Source organism: Polypterus senegalus, chromosome 15 (genome assembly GCF_016835505.1).
Source record: "Polypterus senegalus isolate Bchr_013 chromosome 15, ASM1683550v1, whole genome shotgun sequence".
NCBI lineage: Eukaryota > Metazoa > Chordata > Cladistia > Polypteriformes > Polypteridae > Polypterus > Polypterus senegalus.
In genome coordinates, this window is record NC_053168.1 from 46,055,742 (window position 1) to 46,080,821 (window position 25,080).

General features: G+C 39.4%; 1 protein-coding gene across 1 annotated transcript in view; it reads right to left on the reverse strand.

The window, feature by feature from the left end:
- LOC120515484 (raftlin-like) overlaps nt 1-24,445 on the reverse strand; it is an 82,465-nt gene extending 58,020 nt beyond the window's left edge. The window contains exons 1-3 of the mRNA XM_039736547.1: nt 24,372-24,445; nt 24,047-24,149; nt 16,450-16,864 (exon numbers count right to left, since the gene is read on the reverse strand). Of these exons, the coding sequence (XP_039592481.1) occupies nt 16,450-16,864; nt 24,047-24,149; nt 24,372-24,445 (592 nt within the window). The remainder of the gene's footprint in view (nt 1-16,449; nt 16,865-24,046; nt 24,150-24,371) is intronic.
- Nucleotides 24,446-25,080: the final 635 nt, after the last annotated feature.

The window sequence follows — 25,080 nt, forward strand, 5'->3', positions numbered from 1 at the left end:
TCTATCTATCCGTACAACCATTTTCTGCCACTATTCAGTGTCTGGGCTGTGGAAGCAGCAGTCTAAACAAAGATCCCCAGACATCTGTCTTCGTCAACACCGTCTCAAACTCCTGTACTGGGATACTGTGGCATTCCCAGGCCAGTCAAGAGATTAATCTGTCCAGTGTGTCCTGGGTGTCCACCGAGATCTCCTTCAACAGTTGAACATTCCCAAAATACAGTATGTTCCCAAGGAGGCATTCTAAACAGATACCCAAACCACCTCAGCTGGCTCTTTATATTTTGTGGCATGTCCATCTGATTATTCTCATCTCTTTTCTTCCAGCCTTGCTTTATTTTCCATTTTGATGGGTAACGTCACTCCCATATACTATTCCTTACCCAGCTTTCATAAATTTTATCCTATAATACCAGAGAGACTCCATTAGAAGTCAGAATGGAGGACATGTCCCAGGATTTCTTCAATGTTCTTCTTTCCCTTGCTTTCACTGCTGTGCCTGCATCTTAGTCCACACTCAACATGGCACTTAGTGCAAGTAGTAGATCTTCTCTATTTCCCAAAACAACATATTGCTAATATCTAGATTTGCACTTACTACATCAGCATTTGGCATCCTTCTCAGCTCTCTCTCACACCTTCTACAAGCAAGGCTTACACTTGCTGCCTACAAAGTACCCAACATTTTTATACACCCACTTCAAACATACAGCGAATTGGTTTGAGTTTCTCCCAACACCACACACGCCAAATAGCCAAGTGGTCTCTTCTTCTACACCTGCTGCCCCTTTGACAGCACCCATCCCCTTGGTCATGTCCACATTTACCCGGAGGCCTTTCACTTAAACTAGCTTTCTCTGTTTGTATTTCCTTCATTAGCTCTGTTTCAAATTTTGCCATCAAAACAATATCTTCAGGGTATAAGAGCCCCTGTTGCAATCCTTCATTGCACTTCTCTAGATACCACCACCATCGCTGTCATCAAAAGCAACAAATTTGGAACAGTTCCCTGATGCAGCCTTCACCTCAAAACTTTCATTATCATCATCTGCTGTACTGACCACCACTACTGCTTCCACATACATGTGTGTAAGATGGAAATTGAACCAACAACTTTGTTGGCCCAGTTATTTAGCCATTATTTAACAGAACCTGAGTCTCAAGTCAGAAGCTAACCCTTCTGAAGATCCATCCATCCATCCATTATTCAACCCTCTATATCCTAACTACAGGGTCACAGGGGTCTGCTGGGCCAGTCCCAGCCAACACAGGGCGCAAGGCAGGAAACAAACCTTGGGCAGGGTGCCAGCCCACCGCAGGGCACACACACTAGGGACAATTTAGGATCGCCAATGCACCTAACCTGCATGTCTTTGGACTGTGGGAGGAAACCCACGCAGACACAGGGAGAACATGCAAACTCCACGCAGGGAGGGAAGTGAACCCAGGTCTCCTTACTGCGAGGCAGCAGCGCTACCACTGCGCCACCGTGCCGCCCCCGTTCTGAAGATGCCCTATAAAAATACCACTGTTGTTAGAGAGAGTAGAGATTGTGGTGAAAAGGACAGTGTCTTGTGCTTACTTATAGGTGGGAGAATGGGCCAGCCACACCATGGGTCAGTTAGGGGACCATCTCCTGTGACTAAAAGTTATTTGTTATTTTGTGTGTTTTCTGTTCCTTCTTATTCCTTCTGGTTCACACCCCCCCAAATATCTGATTAAATTCTATTATTGCACACCTGTTTTTTCCTTTACATGGGCTTCCCTGGTTTTATTTGGGGTTTGGAGGTGACTCTTGGTTCCATCTGAGGATCGCAATATTATAAGAAATGACAGAGCTAAAATCATATTAAGACTTTTCAGGAAACATCTGAAGTTAATATCCTTCTAATTATGCATTTCTGTGTGGCAATTACAGTTTTCAAGGAAGTGTTTAGGGGAGTCCATTACCTTTTTGGAATTCTTCTGCAGTGTTGGGAACTTGGAATATACCACACTACACAGTAATCACTGCGATGGGCTGGTGCTCTGCCTGGGGTTTGTTTCCTGCCTTGCACCCTGTGTTGGCTGGGATTGGCTCCAGCAGACCCCCATGACCCTGTAGTTAGGATATAACGAGTTGGATAATGGATGGATGGATGGACACAGTAATCATATTCTGCTCCTAATTGTTCAGAACAGATTTTTCCAATTAAGTATTCCCAAGAATTTATAGGGATGTTTTGATTGAAAACGCTCACATTTTAAGGATCAGGGTGAAGCTACCAGTTTACATCACTGGTTTATAATTTGGCAAAAGGTTTGATCCTGATTTATTGATAATTTTGGACAATGCTAGTCACAGGCTTTGCATGTAATCATTATTGTGACCTTGGGTTTTACATGAAGATGAACATTAGTGCATACAAACAGAAGTGAATAGAATTTAAGATACACTGCTGAAAAAATAGGAAGTACACAAAGCAGCATCACTGCTATTTTCATAGATGAACCAGAAGACCTTTTATGTGACAATTATTCACCCCCAGAAGAAATTAATGATGTCATAATTGCATAAGGAAGCATTGTACCAAAAATATACTGGAATATGCTTACCCGTGTTTCTTTTTTTTAGTTTCTAAGACGCATCAAAGAAAGATGAATGGCTGTAGGTTACAGAATATCTAATGTAACCGTTCCCTAAAATAGTAGAGTAGGGCTTAATTGGGTTAGGAGGCAATTAAAAGAACACAATAAACTCGACTTCCGAAGCAAGTCCCTTGCTGCAATCAGTACCAAACCATTTATGTATTTAACATAAATCTCCTGCAGTGTAATAGCCTGAATGGGTAATTTGTTTCTGGATTAAACATTTTATAATGCACTTTTCCATCACTCTCTATTAATGTGAATTGCTTTCTATTGAACTTGAATACATTTTGTTAATTTTTCTGAAATGGTACCAGGTATTGTAGCAATGAGGCCATGCCCTGTAACTGTTAAAGGTTGACGTGATTTTATTTACAATATGAAGGGTAATGGCAAGTGAAAAAAAACACAAATAAACACACAAACCCCTGCATGTCTTTAGTGGTTTTGCTTGTTAATCTCTGAAGCTACTGTGTGATGCCATATATTTTAATGATTGACTAAACGTCTGGCATACATGTGCCTGCTGCTTGGTCTGTTGGAGGGAGTGGCTCAGCTCTGCCATCCTGTCACACTTCCTCAGAGCTCTCACCTCTCATGATCTGTCCTCACTTCTAGCCAACCATTGGCTGTGCCAGAAAGCCGTTTGTTTACCACAACCATGTTTTGTGCCCCTGGACTACTGATAAGGGGAAAAACACTATGTACTGTTTTCCAGTCCTAATAATCTTCTGAATTCACCTGCTGCCCTAAGACTGGTGGCGAGTGATCAGATGGGCCAAGAAAAGTTGCTAAATCATCGTGAAGCATTGCACCCCCTTTCATACTATAAACTCTGCTTACACTGCTCTCTTTTCTCTTACACTTTCCATTAAGGCACTGCAAACATACCCCCAGTGTTTCATATCCTCTTGTTGATAACAACATTCTTTGAGGTTTACATTTGAGATGTTCTATTGACAACATTTATAAACTTTCGGAGTGTGTACATCAAAGGAAATTGTAAATTGACACAGAAGAACAACATGTTATGTTACATTTTCACAATGTCAAATGTCTGAGTGGTGGCGCTGCTGCCTCGCAGTTAGGAGACCCAGGTTCACTTCCTAGGTCCTCCCTGCGTGGAGTTTGCATGTTCTCCCCATGTCTGCGTGGGTTTCCTCCCACAGTCCAAAGACATGCAGGTTAGGTGCATTGGTGATTCTCAATTGTACTTAGTGTGTGGGCGGGTGTGTGTGCCCTGCGGTGGGCTGGCGCCCTACCCAGGATTTGTTCCTGCCTTGTGCCCTATGCTGGCTTGGATTGGCTCCAGCAGACCCCCATGACCCTGTGTTAGGGTATAGCGGGTTGGATAATGGATGGATGGAAGTGTTTGAGTACTCACGTGTTATTACAGTATGTTGTTTGAGGATTAGCATAGGGACTATTACATAGCACAGTAGCCTATTCAATCTTGCAATTTCTGATTCAGGGTCAGAGGGGGTCAGGGCCTTGGGCTCAAGTTAGGAACTATCCCAGGGCAGGGTGTGATATAGCGAGTCCATGGATCAGAATAAAAGCCCAGTTTTTACATAAATAATCGGTTCACCGACAAAAGCGCGATAGACATATGCACCCCGACAAAACCGCGACGGACAAATGAGCGCCGACAAACCCGCTAACTGGTTTTCGACAAATGCGCCGACAAAATCGCGAGAGAGGCCAAGAGAGAGGGACGCCCTTGCTGCAATTCTTCCTACATACGCAGGGCGTGATCTTAAGGACTATCTGCGTGCCGTGCTGATGGCATGCCGCGTCTCATAATATTGACTTCTAAAATAAACATTTTTATATATGCTTTAAACTAGTAATTCATATTTAATGAAACTTTCGCGATTTTGTCAGCGCGATTTTGACGGCACGTTTTAATCGGCGCTATTTTGTCGGCGCGCATATGTCTATCGCGCAAATGTCAGGTCACTCACAGCTTAAAGAGGGGGCATGGTGGTTTGGCCGGAGCGGTTTCTGGATACGGCGTGAGGCGGGCATTTCCTTGCTTATGTGCACAGGTGAGGAATTGTCCGCATCCGTAATTAAGGCCGGGAGCTGCTAATTGCCACGTCCCCGCAATAAATAACAGTAGCGCGAGGCAAAAGAAAAAAGAACGGTAAAGGAAAGGAAGAGGTGGAGAGCGAGAGAGCAGCACTGGGGAAAGAGTGGACGAGCCAGCCAGCTGTGAAAGAGAGGGGTCAGCATGGTCAGGGGTTCCAGATGGAGCAAGTGATCGACGTTCATGGGACAGGATGACTCCCACTGAGGCTTTTAATAGAGTGGGTACAATTGGGGAAAAGTCCACCCTAGGGATGGATCCAAGGGACGACTTAGAGGACAACCGACCCCGAGCGGAGAGGCAGATGCTGGTGGAGGCAGTCATGACAGGGGTCGGTAGAATGAGGACCGCGGTGGCTGAAGTCTCTTCCGCTGAATATACCTTGAGTGAGCTGGAGAGACTGGGAAGGAGCAAAGCTTGGCTGGTGTGACCCCAATGTTGTCAATAAGATTTTAATCTCGTTTTAGCCTTGTTTTAGCGCTTGGGATTTTTACCTTTTTAATGTATTATTTATTTCTTTAATAACGTTTGAAGCACTGCACTATTGATTTGCACATTTTGTTTTGACTGTTTTTAAATAAAAGCACCTTTGCACCTTTATGCACCATCCCCTTGCTTCATTGTGTCTTCACTGATCAGCTCATCCGGTGACATTACCGACGGTGTCGGGTTCAAGTGCTCCCAAAACGGAGATGGGAGCATGAAGTGGAAGCCGCAGCGTCACACAGGGCTCCTGTCCACCAAAGGGCCCACTCACAATGGGCTAATTCAGAATTACCAATCACCCCAACACAAAGGTTTTTGGAGCATGGAAGTAAAACTAGTCTGCCTGAAGAAAACTCCATACAGACACAGGAGGAATGTCCACAATCCAGATAGAAAACAACTGGCTGTGCTACAATGGATCTGTGTGGTAAGACATCTACCCACTGTACCACCCTGTTGGAAATACAACCCAGCCAATGCACTAATGTTACACTTACTGTATGACACTTCAATAAGGTGGCACCATTTAGATATGAAGTAGTCAGACCTTGCAGTTAGGATATCCTCTGGGCATCTCCTATAAAGGTGTGCCAAACAGAAACATGGGTACCTTACATAATAACTGACATCATTGCAAGGAAATAAAATAGCCAAAATGAATATTTTTTAAATGTTATAAAAACATAATGCATTGATTATGTGTCATTTAAAAAATTCCTCCTCTATTTTTGGACCGTTACCTGTTCTGATTTATATTAATGACATTGATTCTGGTGTAGTCAGTAAACTTCACAGATTCATTAAAATTGGAGGAATGGTAACTAAGAAGGCAGCAGAAACAATCCAAAAAGACTTGGATAATCTTCAGAACTGGGTAATGCTTGGAAAATGCAGTTTAATGCAGAAAAGTGCAAAGTGCCACACATGGGCAAAAGAAAGGTCCATTATAAATACAAGATGGGAGACACTGCCCTAAAGGAAGCAACCTCTGAAAAAGATTTTGGGTGGTTTATCTTGACACCATATCCTCATCATCTAAGCATTGTGCAGAAGTGGATAAAATGGCAAGTAGAGTTATATTATAAAAAAACAATGAATATAAATCAAGGGATGTTATGCTCAGTCTGTATAATGAACTAAAGAGACCTCATCTGGAGCATTGTGTGCAATTCTGGACACCATGGTTCAAGAGACATATAGCGACACTTGAAACTGTCCAGAGGAGAGCAACCAAGTGCATCCCAGGACTTAAAGGCATGTCTTACTCTGACAGACTTAGGGAATTAAATGTGTTAAATGTTAGGGAGTAGGTCTCCAGAAATACCATAATTAATGTAATCAACACAACAATATAAAAGGGGCACATCAAACGCACCATTATCTGAGTTAGAGGATATCCCTAAAAAACAATCTTTGAGACATGTGGGTTTAGTTCTAACAATTTAGATTCCCTGGTTTCTGCCTTCTTGCTACAATTCTTTAATTAGCATCTTGGTAAAGAGGACTATAGGACAGATCTCTGGTCTTGACTTTGGCTTCGGTCAACGTTTCCTCTTCTAGTCAACCCCATTTCTCAATCAGCTTTTCCTTAAGCTAGGCACAGCACATAAAACGAAAAGATAGCATTTCAGGTATGAGGTGAGAGGGGTCTGTGGCGATGCACATTTTTTAAATAAATAATTGTGGAGAGCTAGGTTTCCATTTGGGTGCAGGTGCAAGTGAAAGTGTGCCTGAGAGGCCTCGGAGCGTTGATGGGAAGATCGGCGAGCCTGCGTTCACATGTGGATATGCGTGGCAGCCAATTTCCTCATTAGCACTCCGGGGTCTGCGATCGCCTGAATGGAATATAAAGAGGAGCCTGAGGAAGAAAATGGAACAGAATGAGAGAGAGAAAGGAAAAGACTGGGGTTTACAGAGATGAAAGAAATGAAAGGATTGGCAGAATTATGAAGGAGCTGATGCTGATGGTGAGAGGAGGCAGGTGGTCAGGAATTGCATGACAGAGGTCACTCCAGCTGAGTGCGCTTGGAACAGAAGTGACCTACCACAGCTGGAGGCCAACGAATGGTGGCAGGAGACGTTAGCAGTACTTGTGGTGTCGAAGTACAGTGCCCTGTGACGTGGTGGGCACCCGAGCGTGTTTTAAAGGTTGTTGAATGTCCCTGCCAGTGGATGTCTTCTCTGGCTGAAGAAACCTGTAAGAGTAAGCAGAGGAGGTGTTGGTTTTCAAGCGAACAAACCATGGTTCATGGAGTTTTTGAAGACAGGATTCTGCCAGAGTTTTAACCTTGTTTTTAAGGATGTTCTATTTACTGTTTATTATTAAATTTTAACCTCCACTGGAAGAACAATCTCTTTTAATGTAATTATTTATTGAAATATTCAATTATTATAATGGAAGAAGCACTGCACTATTTTGCACTTGGTGTGTGATTGCTCATAAAAGTACTATGTGCACTTCGCACCACCTTTTGTTTCTTATGTGTCCTCATTGCTTGGCTCAACCTCATTTCATGAATATTGAACTTCCTGGGTTTAAAGGAGAGTATGGCAGCTGCAGCCAACCTGGACCATCACATAGACATCAAAGCAAATGAACCGGCATTAGTTAGCTTGTCGCAGGTGGCCTGCCATTTATCAAATAATTAATTTTACTGAGACTTCCATATTCAATTTTTAAACCCACTCTGTCTTCTTCTAGACATCTTTATGCACAAGCAGTCGCACCTACCAATTAACTAACCTGCACCTCTTTGGAAGGTGGGAGGAAAGTCCAGGTAGACATGTGGAGAACATGCAAACTCCACTTTCCATCCAAAACAGTGACCGGCTTGGACCTGAACCCACTCTCCTTTGCCTTGTGGCTAACGTGATGCCAAAATACACTCCAGATTGGCAAGTTATTGAACAAATAAATCAGGAGAAGAGATAATCAAGAGGTTGAATTATAAATTGACTCAGATTATCTTCAATGAACTACTGCAGGCGTCCAGCACCGAGTTCATCCATCTTGACACTAAAGGATTATTAATCAATGGCATTTCCTTCTTTATAATATTGTGCGGAGTGATACACAGAATTATTTAGAAAGCAGGAATATGAAACATTGAGATGGTATAAAGTGTGATCAATTTGTCTTAAACTTCCAGATGTTTTTCTCTTTAACAAAATTGCTGAAAGTTTTCAGTTTCTCCCTTGAGTTGATGTGGTCAGTTTACCACAGCTAATGAATAACACCATTGTGCTAAGGCCAAGTACCAGTCTCTCACTTTTAACTTCATGGTGGCATTCCATGTATGAAATTACAATGTCGCCTCTAAAAGAATGTCAAATATGCGTGACATATGTCTCGTTATACTCATTACTAAAAGAGGCAAGCCTGGCAATTGTCAGTGACCCAAGGCAGTTTATTAAATATACTGGCCATCATCTCAGACTCCTTTGGAAATATAAAGGACTAAGGGATGAAGATTTTCTGTTTTTATGAGGTACAGTATAGTGCTCATCATTGTCCACTGTAAGAAAAGATAATGAAAGGCAGCCTTGGGGTGGACAGGAAGTGCAAAGAAACATAAAAGTGGTTTAGTCACAGGGGAGACTGTACTTCTTAGCAATATCATATTGAAAATACCTTACACAAAAATCCAAAGAATGTTATATAGCAAGAAATGTTGAACCAGCTACTTCAGGCTTTTTAGAATATATGCCTACAGTAAAGAGGAAACTCCATACTTTTTAGCATGAAAGTGTTGTGCTTCGTAAAGTACCAGATGACTATGGAGGTTCTAATCTTCATAAATCAAAATTTCACAATTGAGGTTGGACCTTATTATGTTGACTTATATACCACTTGACTAAGTAATCTTACTGTACAGTATATGCCGTTCTGCTGGGGCCTGAATCTATGGACTTACACTGCCATGGTTCAGTTTAGCCATTCCAATATGGCAGTGTCTTAAATGTTAGTACAGCAAATGGCCATAGGCGGAGTTTAAGGGGGGACGGGTCCCCAACAGATGCACTATGTTACTAAAAAAATCTCCAATGAAAGTTTATTTATTTTTTAATGCCACAGGTAATGTAAATACTGTATGTTGATAATCACCGAATATGATGATAAAATCCATTCCACCTACACAACTCTCACATACACCTCACCTATCCTTAAAAAGGAATATACTCTGTACTACTTAAATTATGGATTAGTTTACTGTTTCAAATGTGCCTCAAGAGACATCACATCAACTTGTATGTTTTGTATTCTGTATTTTCCTATTTTGCACGTCCAATAGCCACTGCTGTCGGCAAAAGTGACTGTCAAGCAGATGTTTAAATGATTGCAAAGTTGAACGCATGTCCATGTGTCCATGTCTTATACACTGAATTTAGGATCGCCAACCCACCTAGTCTACATGTTTTTTAAAACAGCCCAGTCCAAGAACATTTGACATCATGCATACATTTTCTAATTTGTTTAAAAAATAAGAATGTGTTTGATTTGCCAAATGTACAAAAATCACACAAAAAAAAAAGTTTTCTATCATTCTAATATTGTTACTGGGACTTGTGTTTAGCACTAAAAATAAGTAACATGATAATTATATTTGGATACTAACCCTCACCTATTCTGTTTCTCTTCTCGGTACTCAGATGTGGCACTTGATGCCACAGTCCACCTGCCAAGTTGTTTTGCCTGCCTAAAGTAAAGTCATCCCTGATGGACGATATCAGGAATCATGGGAAAGAGGGATCCGTTCATCGGATTGGCCGGCCCAGCGCTGTTTCAGCTGTATGGCCAAATGGGGGAGGCAACTTGATGGATGAGGTCTCCAAACATATCCAAATCATATTATGGGATATAATCTACTGTTAAATTCTGCTACGTACTTCTAAAATTTTTATTTTATACTGTATTGAGGATTTGTTCTGTTCTGTGTATTGTGTTGCATTGATCCCCTTTTTTTTGACACCCACTGCACGCTCAGCCTACCTGGAAAGGGGGTCTCTCTTTGAGCTGCCTTTCCCAAGGTTTCTTCCATTTTTTTCTACAAGGTTTTTTTTTTGGAAGTTTTTCCTTGTCTTCTTAGAGAGTCAAAGCTGGGGGGCTGTCAAGAGGCAGGGCCTGTTAAATCCCATTGCGGCACTTCTTGTGTGATTTTGGGCTATATAAAAATAAATTGTATTGTATTGTATTGTGTATCATTTCACAATCTTAAAGTTCTTAAATATGTTATTTAAAGTGAGATTTAGGTTATGTTTTAACTTTATATTACAAACAATGTGACTTGGGATATGATAAAAATATGTAGCATTATGGTTATGACTATTTTTATGGTTTGTCTGGTCCAACCAGGTTGTAATGCCCAACTTGGCCTATGCTCCTGGCTCTCTTATTAATCCCCTTTGACTAGGCACAATGAACGTTCAGTCTCGTCACTGTTGACTTGGATAGGCCATTCACCCTGTTTCTTCCATACTCTTCCATGTATAAAAAATAAATTAGACTTGGAGCACTGGGATATCTTTTGGTCTAAATACTAAGAGAAAGCATTGGAGGCAATCATAAAAGTCTGTCTCCTTGAACTTGGGTTTGGTGATAGAAGAGGATAGTCTCAAGGTAATATCAGTGTCCTTCTTTCAGCTAGAACATGCTAGTATGGGCACCAGCTAACAACTGATCCATGCAGGCAGGGTTGTCCCACCAAATTCAAGCATTTTGACAATCTGCTGGACTCTAAGGCTAAGAGAATGAATGCTGTAATGATTACTGACTGGTAAGGAACTACAGTACTTGGACTTAGAACGGAATTGCATTGCTGTGACACAACTTCAACAAGTCAAATGAACCACCCACTTTAAATACAATAATTTAGAGGTTATTTTGAATAGCTCATCTTTAGCATTACCAGTTCAGGGGCATTCTTTGCAATATTTGCATAGTTAAAACGACATACTGTGAAAGGGTGGCTGGCTAGCAATGGAACTATCTGAGTAGCAATGGACTAATGGAAGACTCCAAAGGAACCTCCACAAGGGTGAGACAAGGAGATCCGCAATAGCAGAGAGAGTGCCACTGGGGTTTGACAGAACTTGCACATTAATGAGTCCCCTGGAAGAGACAAAGGCACCAGTGCAAGAGCAAGATAGCTTAGACCTGGGAGGAAAAGGGCATTTTCCCCAAGCACTCCAGAGGGTAGATAACCCATCAGGTGTTGAAGATCTCCGACCATCTACAGGACAATGAAAGAAAGAGGGATGGAAGTGGAAGCTAACCACAGGACTTTCAGAGGGGGCCAGGCTTGTTTGGTTAAATATTAGCTTATTTGTCTCAGTATTGTATTGAGAACATTTTCAAAGGTATTACAGTTTTTGATTCAGTTATTTGGAACAATGGTTTATTCCAGATTCCCATGACCTTTTCTGTTACTTTTCTGGGAATTGTTTTCGCCAGACAGGAGAACACACAACCCAGTAGATGCCAGGGCAGGACCCTGTCAAAAGGACTATGGAGAGCTGTCATGGGGTCACAAGACCACCAAGCCTACAGATGGCAATACCCTAGCAGAAAAAGATGGGGTCTAGCTGCCCAATTCTACAGGCAATGTCAAGGAGGACTACCAGGAGAGAAACCACTAAGAGGGGGGAGCTGGACCCCAGTATAGAGGAATTAGCTGAAGTAGTCTACAGGTAGTTGCTGACTTACGACCACATTTAGTTCCGACAGACGGATGCAAGATGGACCATTATATTCAAACCTGACCATATACAGTATATAGTACTGTATAACAAGTCCCTTAGATCTTTTTGTTTTATATGCTTTTTATCAGCATCCTTAGGACATTGCACAGATTTTCTCTCACCTATTTTTATAAATTATTTTATTACTATTTTTATTATTTGGTTTTGTTATTACTGTCTTTTATAGGCTACGTAGAGTTTCGCGATGCAGGGATACCAAGAGCCAGTACAGGAACTTCAACCAGGTGCTCCTATAGCCAAGGATGAATCATCCTGATATATTTTAAAGCAGCCTTGGGGATTAAAAGCAAGCAAATTCACCAGAATGTCAACCTACCAATGTTCATAGTCACATGTCGATGTACCTTACTGAGAAAGGGCACCAGACAGCATACAAACGACTCAGGGAATCTCTTACTTTAAGTGTAATTTAGCAATCAAGGATTGCTGGTGTCATGTTTGAACAGAACAAATGGTGCATCCTATTGAACAGTTTGAAATAGCAAGTGCCAGACACATCAATTTAGGTCTTTTTGTGGGCTCTTCAGAAAGGTCGTTGAAGGTGTAAGCAAAGGCCAATACACAAATTATCAGATAGTTCACCAAAGTTCTAAGGCTAATACAAATTCATGTCAAAATAAAATCAACCCCAAACTAGAATCTTTTCGCTAATAGTTTTTTTTCTCGAGCACAAGTCTCTCATAAAGTCACTCCTGCAATTTTAAGTAAGGAAGTTCTTTATTGTGTTTGGCCATTTTATATCTTGTGATCACATGGCACATAAATAGCATGCCTAGCAGCCATGCAACATAATAGTGACCAGACACACAAAATGCAAACAGATACTCAAAACAGCAATTAAACTACATTAAAGTAAGATAAAAAATAAGCAATCATTAATGCAAATTAAAAATGCAAAAATAAATCAGAAGGCTGTCCTAGCATTCCCAATAGTCTAGCTCAGGGGTTGCCATGTCCAGTCCTGGAAGACCACCGTGGCTGCAGGTTTTCATTCTAACCCTTTTTTAATGAGTGCCCTGTTTGGCTGCTAATTAACTTCTTGTGAATTCATTTTAATTGACTTCTCTTTTAAGATTTGTTCCCCTGAATTTCTTCATCGTTCCTCTTTATTGCTTCATTTCTTTCCTTAAATGGCACCCAAACAGAAATGAAATATGAAGCGAGGGAGCCAACAGAAGATCAGCTAAGTCAGGACCTCAAACTCCAGCCAACTGCTTAATTAGGCGCCGATTCTTGTCGTTAATCAAATCCGTTCTTTAATTCCGTGGCTTGTTGCTGCTCTCGTGGTGCATTAGCAGACATTTCTGAAATTGTTGATTTTCGCTTTTCTAAGTGCACACTGTTAAATTATTTTAAATGTGGACATGAGCAAATTGACATTCTTGAGACCTTCATATTTCTTTATTTTCAGATATTGTATGATGGATACCAGTTATTTTGACGCATTTTGTATCGATTAAGGGACCCGAGTCTTCGAGAGCAAGTCAGTTAAAATTAGTTCAAAATAAGTTAATTAGCAGCAAAAATAGGTCAGTCATTAAGAAAAGGGTTAGAATGAAAACCTGTAGCCACAGTGGTCTTCCAGGACCGGAGTTGGTGACCCCGGTCTAGATGGCTGCCATTGATAATTACACGCTACATGCACAATTATTAGGCAAGTCAGCATTCTGAGTTTATCATTAATTCTGTGTACATTTTAAATCTGGTCTAAACCCTATAAATCTGAATGGTTATTGGATATAATCATTTTAGGTGATATATGTGTTTAATGAGAGAGGATGTAAATGAAAGTGCTTAACACCTTATAACATGGGTGCCCAACTGTGATCCTGGAGGGCTACGGTGGCTGCAGGTTACCATTCTAATCCCTTTCTTAATAAGTGACCAGTTTTTGCTGCTAATTAACTCCTTTTGTCTTAATTTTAACTGACTTGCTATTTAAGACTTAGACTCTTCAATTGTTTCATTTTTCCTTAATTACGTGTAGCAGCCAAAGAATAATGACATATAAAATTAACCAACATATGACCAGCTAACCTGTGTCCAACCATTCAATATCTGAAGATAAATAAAGGTCTCAGTAATATTGATCTTCTCAGGTCCACAAAACATTATGACAGTGTTCTTACAAAAAAACAAAATCAACCATTTTGCAAAAATCTGTGGTGTCAGAATGAGAATGAGAATAACAAGTTTAATTAACAACAACAATCGGCTTCTAATTAAGAAGCTGGTTGGAGTGAAATTGGTTGGAGTTTGAGACCCATTTAGGTGGTCATCTGTTATCTAATTTTTGTTTGTCTTTCATTTAAAGACAAAAGAAGCAACTCAGGGAACTGAATCTTAAAAAACAAGGCAACTGAAATTAACAGAAGAAATGTCAACTAACAGCAGAAATCAGTCACTAATCAAGAAAGTGTCAGGAAGGAAAATCTTCAGCCATGGTAACCCTTCAGGATCGGAGTTAGACACCCCTGCTTTATATTAAGGTGTGAATCTTTATTATCTCAGGTGAAATGGGTAAAAAAAAGACACTTAACTGATACTGAAAAGTGAAAAATGCCTTTCAGATGGATACAACACTCTGGAAACTGCTAAACTACAGAGGAGTGACCATTTAAAGTCAAACATTTTCTTTCAAATAGTCAGCAAGGTTGCAAAAAAACACGGGAAGAAGAAAAGACACAAATTAACTGCAAAAGACTTTAAAATAATTAAACATGAAGCTAAAAGGAACCCATTAGTGTCATTCTAGAACTGCAATCTACCTGGAGCAGTCAATAAGTAAAAGGTGTCAAGTACTCAGAGACATGGCTAAGGTAATGAAGGTGGAAGCATAGCCACCACTGAGTAAGATTCACAAATTTAAGGCATCAAGACTGGACCAAGAAATACCTGAGGACTGATTTAATAGAAGCTTTGACAGACAGATGAAATGAAAATGACTGCTGATGGACCAGACCGGTGGGCCCATGGCTGGATCATTGATGGACACAGGACACCAGTTCGAGTCAGGTGCCAGCAAGTTCAGGGAGGACTATTGATGTGAGCTTCTATCATTAAGAAGAAGCTACTTGGACCTTTTTCGAGATGAAGATGGGCTGCTAATCAGTTCTCAGTCCTACTACTGGTTTATGAAAGGTACTTTCTTGAAGCAGTGATACAAAAAAGAAATCCGTAGCATTTAAAAAGAGAATGATCTTTTATTTAGAACAATGCTCCATCGTACGCATCCAAGTACTGCAACCACTGCTTGGCTAGTCAGCAAGCCCTCAAAGATAATGACCTGACTTAAGTCCTGTTGACAACTTGTGGGCCCTTCTCAAATGTGAGATTTACAATGAGAGCAGACAATACACGCTTTGAAAAGCATGCAGGAGGCTGCGGTTGCTGTTTCAGTGAGAGTTCATCGTGAACAGATCAAGAAATGTATGGACTGTATGGAAGGGATGCTCATGGCATTTTTTTCAAAAGAAGAGTGAAAGTGCAGGTCAGTTAATATTTTTCAAATACCAAAAATGTTATTTGTTAATTGTGTGTCATTTTGTTATTTATTTGTTGCACTTACTGCAAAATGTCAGAGTAAATACATGAGTGAGATTGTAATTCAGATGCCTAATAATTGCACATACTTGTAGTTTCTCCAGAGAAAGACAGAACTCCCTTCTCTTTTGTGAAACATTTAGGTCTGATGATATAAAATACACTTTTGGATTGACTGAGAGCGTGGTATTTGTTGTACAAAAAAATAAATTCTGAGGAATACCATTTGCCTAGGGTGGCACGGTGGCGCAGTGGGCAGCGCTGCTACCTCGCAGTTAGGACACCCGGGTTCACTTCCCAGGTCCTTCCTGCGTTCAGTTTGCATGTTCTCCCCGTGTCTGCGTGGGTTTCCTCTGGGTGCTCTGGTTTCCTCCCACAGTTCAAAGACAGGCGATTCTAAATTGTCCCTGGTGTGTGCTTGGTGTGTGTGTGCCCTGCGGTGGGCTGGCGCCGTGCCTGGGGTTTGTTTCCTGCCTTGCGCCCTGTGTTGGCAGGGATTGGCTCCAGCAGACCCATGTGACCCTGTAGTTAGGATTTAGCGGGTTGGACAATGGATGGATGGACCATTTGCCTAATAATTGTAATTGCAGTGTATATTATGTATATTCCCTATAACTAAATGGTATATTATATGGAATATACTGTATATTCATTTTTAATAATATTGTATGTGTATTACATATGTGCTTATGGGAAATATTATATTATTTCTTTTGACTTCAAGTTCAAACCATATGGGCATCAAGGTGATCTTTGACCCAAAGCATCAAAGGCTTTAAATGTGGGGTCTGCATATACGTTCCTTTACAAAATGCAGATAAAACAATATGGTTACAGTAGGTGAATTTAGAAACTAACAAAAATATTGGAGGAAATATGTTTTTACAATCACAATGCCCACCTATCAAATTAATTTAAAATTGTATTCTTCCAATATAAATTACCTTTTTTTGAATTGTGTTCATCATCGTGCTCTATTTTATTGTTTGGAGTTTCAGCACTATTGTCTTTCTTCTCGTTCTCTTGCTCAGATTCATTTTCTCCACCGGTCTCAGCACATAAATGTCCGTCTATACTGCAGGTTTCTGACTGTGACTTGGCACTTCTTGTGTCATCATCCTTATCTTTGACTTCACTGATATCATCTGTAGAACTCCTCTTTATTTGTTCAACCTGCTCTATGCCATCTGATGAATGAACACTGTTGGTTTTGTCTTCATCAGAACTGCCATTGATTTTTTCATTTTTCTCAGTCTTTGCATAATCTTCATCACCTTGTTTTAGTTCACTTTTATCTGAGGAGGAACACTTTTGAATGAACCCAATAAATTTAACACCTTCGTCTGCAATGTCCTGAACCTGGAGAGAGAAGAAAACAGAACTTTTTTAAATTTTTGGTTAGATCTGAACTTATTAATGAATACATCTAAAATGAATAAATACTTCAAAACAGTTGAAATCTTGGGCTGTAAACAGTCGCACAACAGTTTGTTTTTTTTAACTCCATTTCTACTAAAACATCCCAAACACGTACATGATTTGCTCAAACGTTGAGTCTAAAGTGTCCCTGTGTGAGCGTGAGAGTGTGTTTGAGTGGACCCAACGTCCATTAAAGAGCTGCTCCCTGGTCTTTTTACTTTTCCGAGTCTTGTTCTGAGTCTGAACAAAGCTGGTTTGAAGAAAGCAAAAGACTGGCTGTATTTGTCAGTACTGGATGGCCAGCACAGACTCCACCATACAGTACCCAGGAGAGGAGGCACAGGAGGCCTTCAAGACAAAAAAGTGGGACTGTGTCCAACTTTGTTAAAAACTCTCTTTGCCAACTGGCCATAGTTCATCATTCAATTAATACATGGAAACTAAAAATGCCTGTCCATGTTTAATCAGGTCTTGCTTTGTTCTCCATATGTTTTACAAATCTGTATTTTTTTGTGTACTAGTTCTGTATTTAGTGTAATCTATACTTTTGTTTTAACTATGAAATTGTTCACAGCGTCCTGCACCTGCACTCAGTCAAGAGCATGATAAAAAATAAATTGTAACTTATTTATTTTGTGAAAATGAAGAATACATGAATAGAAAACACGTTCTGTTTTCAGTTGAAGATTTTTTTACTTACACTGAAAAGAAGAAACAATGTCTGCAATATTAGACTGTATGTGGATCTTGTTTTTCAGTGGATTTTGTAGGTTTTACAATTAAACACAAGGCACTTTGCCAAAGTATAGCACAGTTGACAAATTTTATTATTCACAGCAAATAAAGCTTGGTGTAAAGAAAAAGCCTAAAAAAGCATTAAAAAACAAAACACTTTGAAAATATGATGAATGGTAGAGTTTTGTTTCTAACACTAGTAACTGAAATCAATTAAGGTGTTTTTATAAATATTACACCACTAACATCAGGTTTCCTATTTCTTAAAGTGTGTTTATTGTAATACTTTGGAATGATGTAACAGTTGCTGCTTTTAATATTGAAATGTTGTCATTTTGACATTACAGCCTGTACAAGGATTCGAGAAGTCAAGCTTATTACTTTTGTGCATATATATATATAATGTGTAATATTTATTTATATATATATATATGTGTGTGTGTATGTATGTATGCATATACTGTATGTATAAGTATGTGTGTGTGTATATATATATATATATATGTACAGTATGTATGTATGTGTGTATATATATATATATATATTTTGTGTGTGTGTGTGTGTGTGTGTGTGTGTGTGTGTGTATATATGTATGTATGTATATACTGTATGTGTGTATATATATGTATGTATATGTAAGGGCTTCAAGTGTCAGTGCTCTTGTGGCACTAAATTGGCATCTCTGTCTGAGTCCTGTGCATGAACACTACAAAAAATTCAAATTCACATTGTTAAAATTACTGAATATAATTTAAAGTGATTGCAACAGTACATGCTGTCTATTCTTCCGCAAGATTAAACAAGATAGACGATGTACGCATAGTGTAGCATTCAGGTACATTCGGTGACTAAGTTAACTGACATAAAAGATAGAGCATTTCATGTTTTTTATTTACTTCATCCAAGAATCAGTTATTACACTTTTGTTTATTAAACAGTTTTGTAACAATGAGTCATATTTGAAAATAATAGCAATACTTGAATGCAATTCCATGTGTTAGACCACATTAATTCCATGCTTTTTAACAGCACTTTACAATGGAGTTTGAAACGGTGGCTCAATACCATTCATACAAAGCAGAGTCCTGTCCAAGTGATGTAAAATGGCATCAACTGATATGTTGCTGGTAGAGGGTCTGTGACTAACTGTTGTTCAATTGTCTTAAACATAACATGTTTGAAAGAACACCCAGTAAAGTAGTATCCACTAATTAATATTTGAAAAATATCTATTAATACACAAAGAACCAAACTAGCGTAACATCAGTATCAATATCAACCTTTGAAAGGAGGAAAAGAACTGAAATAAGTTCCTTTTCTAGCTACTGTATTAATATTTGTTAAAACCCAGTAATTTATTAAAATTACATAACTAAGTAAGAACCTGGAAAGGAACTGATGTATTGCATACCGGGAATACGAATGTTACACGATGGGCAGGAAGATCAGGGGCTTGCCGCGAGTGTTCATGTATATCTGGGATTGGAAGGTCAGAGGCTGGGTGCCAGAGGTCAGGGTCTCAAGCCACTGAAGCCCCGCACCTCCTGCTGCCGCTGCCCATTTTTAAAACGCCTCCTGAGTTTATATGAGTGAGGGCAGCTGCATCTTTCCCAGGTTAATAATTAGTTCAAACAACATTTAGCTGCAGGTTGATAATGTCGGTTCTTTATAATAATAATCAACAGATAATCAAGTCAGTCATCTATATGCACACATAATGGCTTTCGCTTTCTATTTATTTCCAGAGATGTGCCTTTTTTATTTTATGTTATTCTGTTATCTCTATTAGTTACCTTACCTGATGCTGCCATGTCGGCTGTGTGTGCGCTCGGCCCGCCGTTTTACTCATTTACATGTACATTGGGCGCCCAAGCGGCTGTCAGGCGAGGAAACGGGGGAAAATACAGAAATTCAACCAACCACTATCAGGGTAACATTGAAACAGTAAAGAAATTCCTTGAAGTCGCACAGAACGTTACTCCATTTTAAGATGGACAAGTTGGCAAATTTGCCAATGCTTTTCAATTGAAAACTTTGTAATTTTAAAACTTTGTGCCGCGTGATTTGTTTGAGATATCACAATGAAAACTGAAGTTTCTTTATAAATTTCATTGACAAATACGTTTTCCACATCTCAACAAAATTGGTACACCTTGGGGTGGGGGTGGGCTGGGTTGTTTCTTGCGGACAGACCGACCGACCGATGTGAGCGTTCACAGTCAGTGCTTCACGCCTTACTTGCGAACACACCTAAAATGCTACACCAAACAACTGGGGAACTACAATACGAGAAAACTACATTCAGTTCACACAGCTTCTATTTCCAACTCGCAGGACAACTTCACTATTTGTCTTTTTGCCTACACATTGGAAAACGGGGATTGCATAGTGGGGGGTTCAGAATGTTAAACTGAAATTCTGTGCCAGTAATTGTTTTCAAGCAGAAGAAAGAAGAAAGAACTTGTCAACAGTAACAGACCGCGAAAGCACGAAAATAAAACCATGAAGATCGTACAGCATGAATGACAACAAAAATCCTTCAATCCATTCAATGAAACGTTCCCTCCAATCCGTTTAGGCACCAGAGCCTGTGCTCTGTTTAGGCAGCACTGATTTTTGTATTGCTGACATAAATAAAATGATATTACATTTATTTTTATTGTGTTATGGTTTGGTCCTCCAAATGATCTTAATCTGCACAATCAGTTTATTTTGTGTGGCCGGCACTTTGGGCTTTGTGAAAGCCAACCTCAGAGTGAGCAATCCACCCAAAGCCAGAGGCAGTCGGTGCGAGTGTGACAAAATAGTGACGCTGCTACAATTTTGCCCTGTCACATTTTTGCTCTGCATGTAAAGGACAAGGCTCTAGTACATGGTCATGCAGCAATTACATAATTTCCTTTTTGATTTCTACACATGCATCCTTTTTCGTATAAGAGTGTTTAAACTTTTTAACTGGAACATGCACAGCTGCTATTTCATTACCTACCTAAAAAAATCAGAAATATTGTACCAATCAACATTTTTAGCTAGAAGACGGAACACTTGGGTTGTGTATCTTCCAGCAAGTTCCAGAGCCGTGTCGCCTAATGCAGCCTCTTTCTATGGGCATATAAACCTGTCAGCCCCTCATTCTATTATGTCTATGCACTTCCTGCCCGGTGATTTGTTCCTGCCTTGCGCCCTGTGCTGGCTGTGTTTGGCTCCGGCAGACCCCCGTGACCCTGTGTTAGGATATAGCGGGTTGGGAAATGACTGACTGGCTCTGAGAATAAAAGAACAGCACAACAGTCCGGAGACTGTAAAACAGTTAAAGACTAAGTGTTTACTTCTAGATGTGAGGTATCTAAAGCTGTTTACACAAAGACCTGCCATGCAAGTGATGTGTTCAGTCGAACAAACAGGAAGTCCCAAGGAGCGAATGTTTCAGTGAGCAGCAGAGATCCTGTAACACCATTCTTTTAGCAGTAGGCAGGATAATTGTCAGGGATTGCAAACAGGAGTTTTTACTAAAATGTCATCATCCTTCTAGGTCAATGCCAGAACCAGGGCCACAAAATGAAGCGTATGCTCATTTCATAATTTATTTCTTTATTGTTTGTTGTTTGAGTGCTAAGCCTCTTATGGAGATCTTTCCTTTGAGTCAAAATTCTGACACTTTGTTGGGCATACAGCCATCTTTTATAACACAACCATGCCAACATTATGTGTCTTGCTGACACACATCGTTAAACCAATGATAAAAATAAAATCAAATAAAACTTAACAAAACATCAAAACAAATCAAGAATGTCATAAGTGAAACGACAGTAAGATTCCTGACAAACATTTGTGCATAAGGGAGATGTAAACCTGCTGTTACTTCTTTTAACATCCCATAATGCAAATGTCACCACTGATCACTTATATATTTTATAATTTCTTGATTTTTGTTCTAATAGGCAGGCCCCTAATAATCAGAAAAGGTATGTATCTTGTTATAGCCTGGATGAATATTAGAATAAATATGGGACTGAGAATCATTCTCTTAATTTGCTTAATTTTTTTTTTTTTTTGTGAATCTCTGCTGAAACATTCATTATCTTTAAAGTATGATTATATTGTTGAACTATGAAAACATTGTACAACAGCAATTTAAGACATTTGGTTATATATACAATTATGCCAGCTGACATTCTAAATCAATGAATGAATTTAAAACTGAAATGCAATTAAGCCTCATCTGTCACATACTATAATTAATACGTTTTATTATCTCTGATTATAATTCTGCTGCAGGCTTTGATTTTTTGTACGTCTCTGAAGGAAACTAAATAATTGTTGTAGGCATCAAGAACAGACAAAGGCTAAAAATAATCAACACTTCTTTTGTCTAATTGGGAGTCTGGTAAAGCTGTCATAATAGTGAATAAAAATTCTTAAGAAGTATTATTTTTTTAATTATGATGTACTGCACATGTAATGTTGAGTTTAAGGCGTATAGTTATGAATCCCCTTCTTAACCTACTCATTTTAAATCAGTGCTGCAGGTATATTTCACAATTTAGAATTTTAAGTGAATAAAATATCAGAAAATGAAGATTGGCATGGATATTTGTATTGGGTAAAGAACTATACAATGTGAAGAATACTGAACTATAAATGAAACAGTATATAAAATAAGAACTTGGACTGCAAATTCAAGTGAAAATGTGAACTGGGTGGACTAACATAGATTAACCTGTCAGCAATAAGGACTCCTGAGTAAACAGCCAGCCATTAGAAACCCCAGATCTTGAGAATTTATTTGAACAGAGTGGCCTTAAACGTTTAAATACTAAATCCCCTCTGAAAGACACTCTTGTGTATAATTTTAAATGGCTGCTATAGATTGATTTTTAAACTTTGTATCTTTATTGATTTGAACATTGTGTCTTTTAGATCATTCTTTTAGAATTTTAAACAAATTCTTACAGATACTTTTTTTTTTAGTGGTAGGGTGTTGTGCCATGTTAGCTATTATGGATGCAATGCAAAGTCAAGCAAAATGACACATTTTATTGGCTAACTAGAAAGATTACAATATGCAAGCTTTTGAGGCCTGAAAAAGGGGCCCGAGTTGCCTCGAAAGCTTGCATATTGTAATCTTTCTAGTTAGCCAATAAAATGTGTCATTTTGCTTGACTTCTCATTAAATACTTTTTTTTTTGTAATTTATTAGACCCGGGAAAATTAGGCTCCGAATGGAAAAACGACCTAAGAAAGGCAAAGCCTTATTGATTATTCTTGTAATCGTTGTTAATTTGATATGTTGATGATGTGCTTGGGATGTATGCTGAGCAGAGGAAAGGAAGAGCAGAAAAGGAGAAAGAAAAGGCAAAAGAGAGCAGAGAAGGGATCAACAAAAGAAAGAAGAAGCCGAAGAAACTGGCAAGACCTCTGCGGGCTGACTAACAATCTGAAGCAACTCTGCACCCAGATTTCAAAATCTTCCATCACCTTTATTTTTAACAATGCTCTTTTGAAATATATTTCCTACTTTTGCTACAATCATTTTTGCTGAGTATTTATCCATTTTGCTCTATAATAATATTCATTTTACACTGTTTGATTAGGTTAGCAGCGGAGTGGGGATGCCTCAAATAGTAAAAGCAGTGTGGTGAGGGGCACCTGCTTTGGTGTAGCTTATCCATTTTGATCTGTTTATGCTGAGCTAGTAAGTCCGTTTGTTTAAAGCAGCTGTCTATGTGCAGATAAGGCTGTACACGTGGTGCGCTATAAAGCAGCTCTACTAAGGCAAAATGCCACAATACAATATTGAACTACATCGTAAAGATCCCTTAAGTCAACAGCTTTAAAGATGCATTGCCACGATTACCCAGCTTTATAACAGTGCTTACCCATTAATTACATTTTTGACCTTCGAGTTTCATGCACAACATGTTGTTGTTTAATTGGCTTTATAATTTAACAGGGGCATCTGTTAATTAAAAATGCCCCAATGTTTTGATGGGTTGGTCATCTGGGCACCACTGATGGAATGGCGCCATTTCCAGGACTGGTACCTGCATTGTGCCAAATTCAATAGTGAATAGACAGCCTACTTTTGGGTTGTTGGAGAATGCTTGTTGTTGTCCCTGTATATTTTCATTGATGTTTTATTTGAGTTTCACAAAGTGATTCTTTGTGTGATTATATTAATGATAAAGTAATGAAAAATACTTTAAACGCTAAACCCAAATGCACATCCTAGCATACACCTATGTTAACTATGAGTGACATAATGTAGCTGTCCATTGTGAGTCCACGTGTCACAAACAAGAAACCAGGCCTTCTGACACTAAAAGTCTTCTGTTAATAAAACATCAGCCACCCACAAAGGCCATAAAATAATACTGCAACACTTACGTTCTTAATAAACTCCTCAACGGAATCAAGGTCAGGAAATCTGTCCGAGGACAGACACCTGTCTATTTCCAGGGACTCTGGGCTTCGTGTGGATTCCGTGTTACTAGAAATAAAAAGGCAACAGATTATTAATCTTACTGTGACAAAGAGTGAATGTGTGACTGATAATTAGAAAGACATCAGTAATAGCAGCATTTCATAGCCATCCATCCATCCATACACCCATCCCTTCTTTTTTTAACCTGCTTAATCCAACAAAATTCGTAGCGGGTCTGGAGACTGTCCCAGCAGCAGGATTCAGTTTTTAGCATTCTTATACACATACCAAAATGGTCTTGTAATTAAGTGGATACCCCTCTTATGGTAAACCTTTATCCATCCATCCATCCCACCATCCATTCCTGCTATTTCAATTCTGGTTCATTAAAAGGTGGAGAGTTTGCCAGCAGTATTGGAAGCAAAGCAGAAACTGGCCCTACACTCTTGAGAATAAAGCTGTGAGAGTGGTTCTTCAGGGAGATCCCACAGAGGAGCCATTTTTGGCTCTCATCCACATGAAGGTTCAAGAAAAAACCTTTATTATTTAGATCTGTAACACACTCAATAAATAACCTCAAATAGATAGTAACAGATTTGTGAAATACCAAAGGGTTCCTGATTTTAAAAGGATTCCTCCTGCCTATAATAACCAGCTAAGTTCAAGTTTTCTTGATCTGTTTTATCCTGCTAGTTAGAGAACTCTAAATTAAAAAATTCTGTTTTTTTTCCATATTACTAGGAACCTTTTCAAAGCCCGAAACACCAACTTCATATGCAAAGAACTCTTCTGACAATTATTTAGCAATAATTCTATGAGGCACCACACACTGCCATTTTAGAAACATTATTTTAAAGAGTGTAAGAGGGGTAACTGCCCATCACTAGACCCCTTAAACCCACACACCCCACTCTACCTCCATCTCACAAGGCCACTTGAGCGTCACCTGTTAACCTGCCATACATGTCTTTGAGATATGGGAGGAAACACCGAGTGC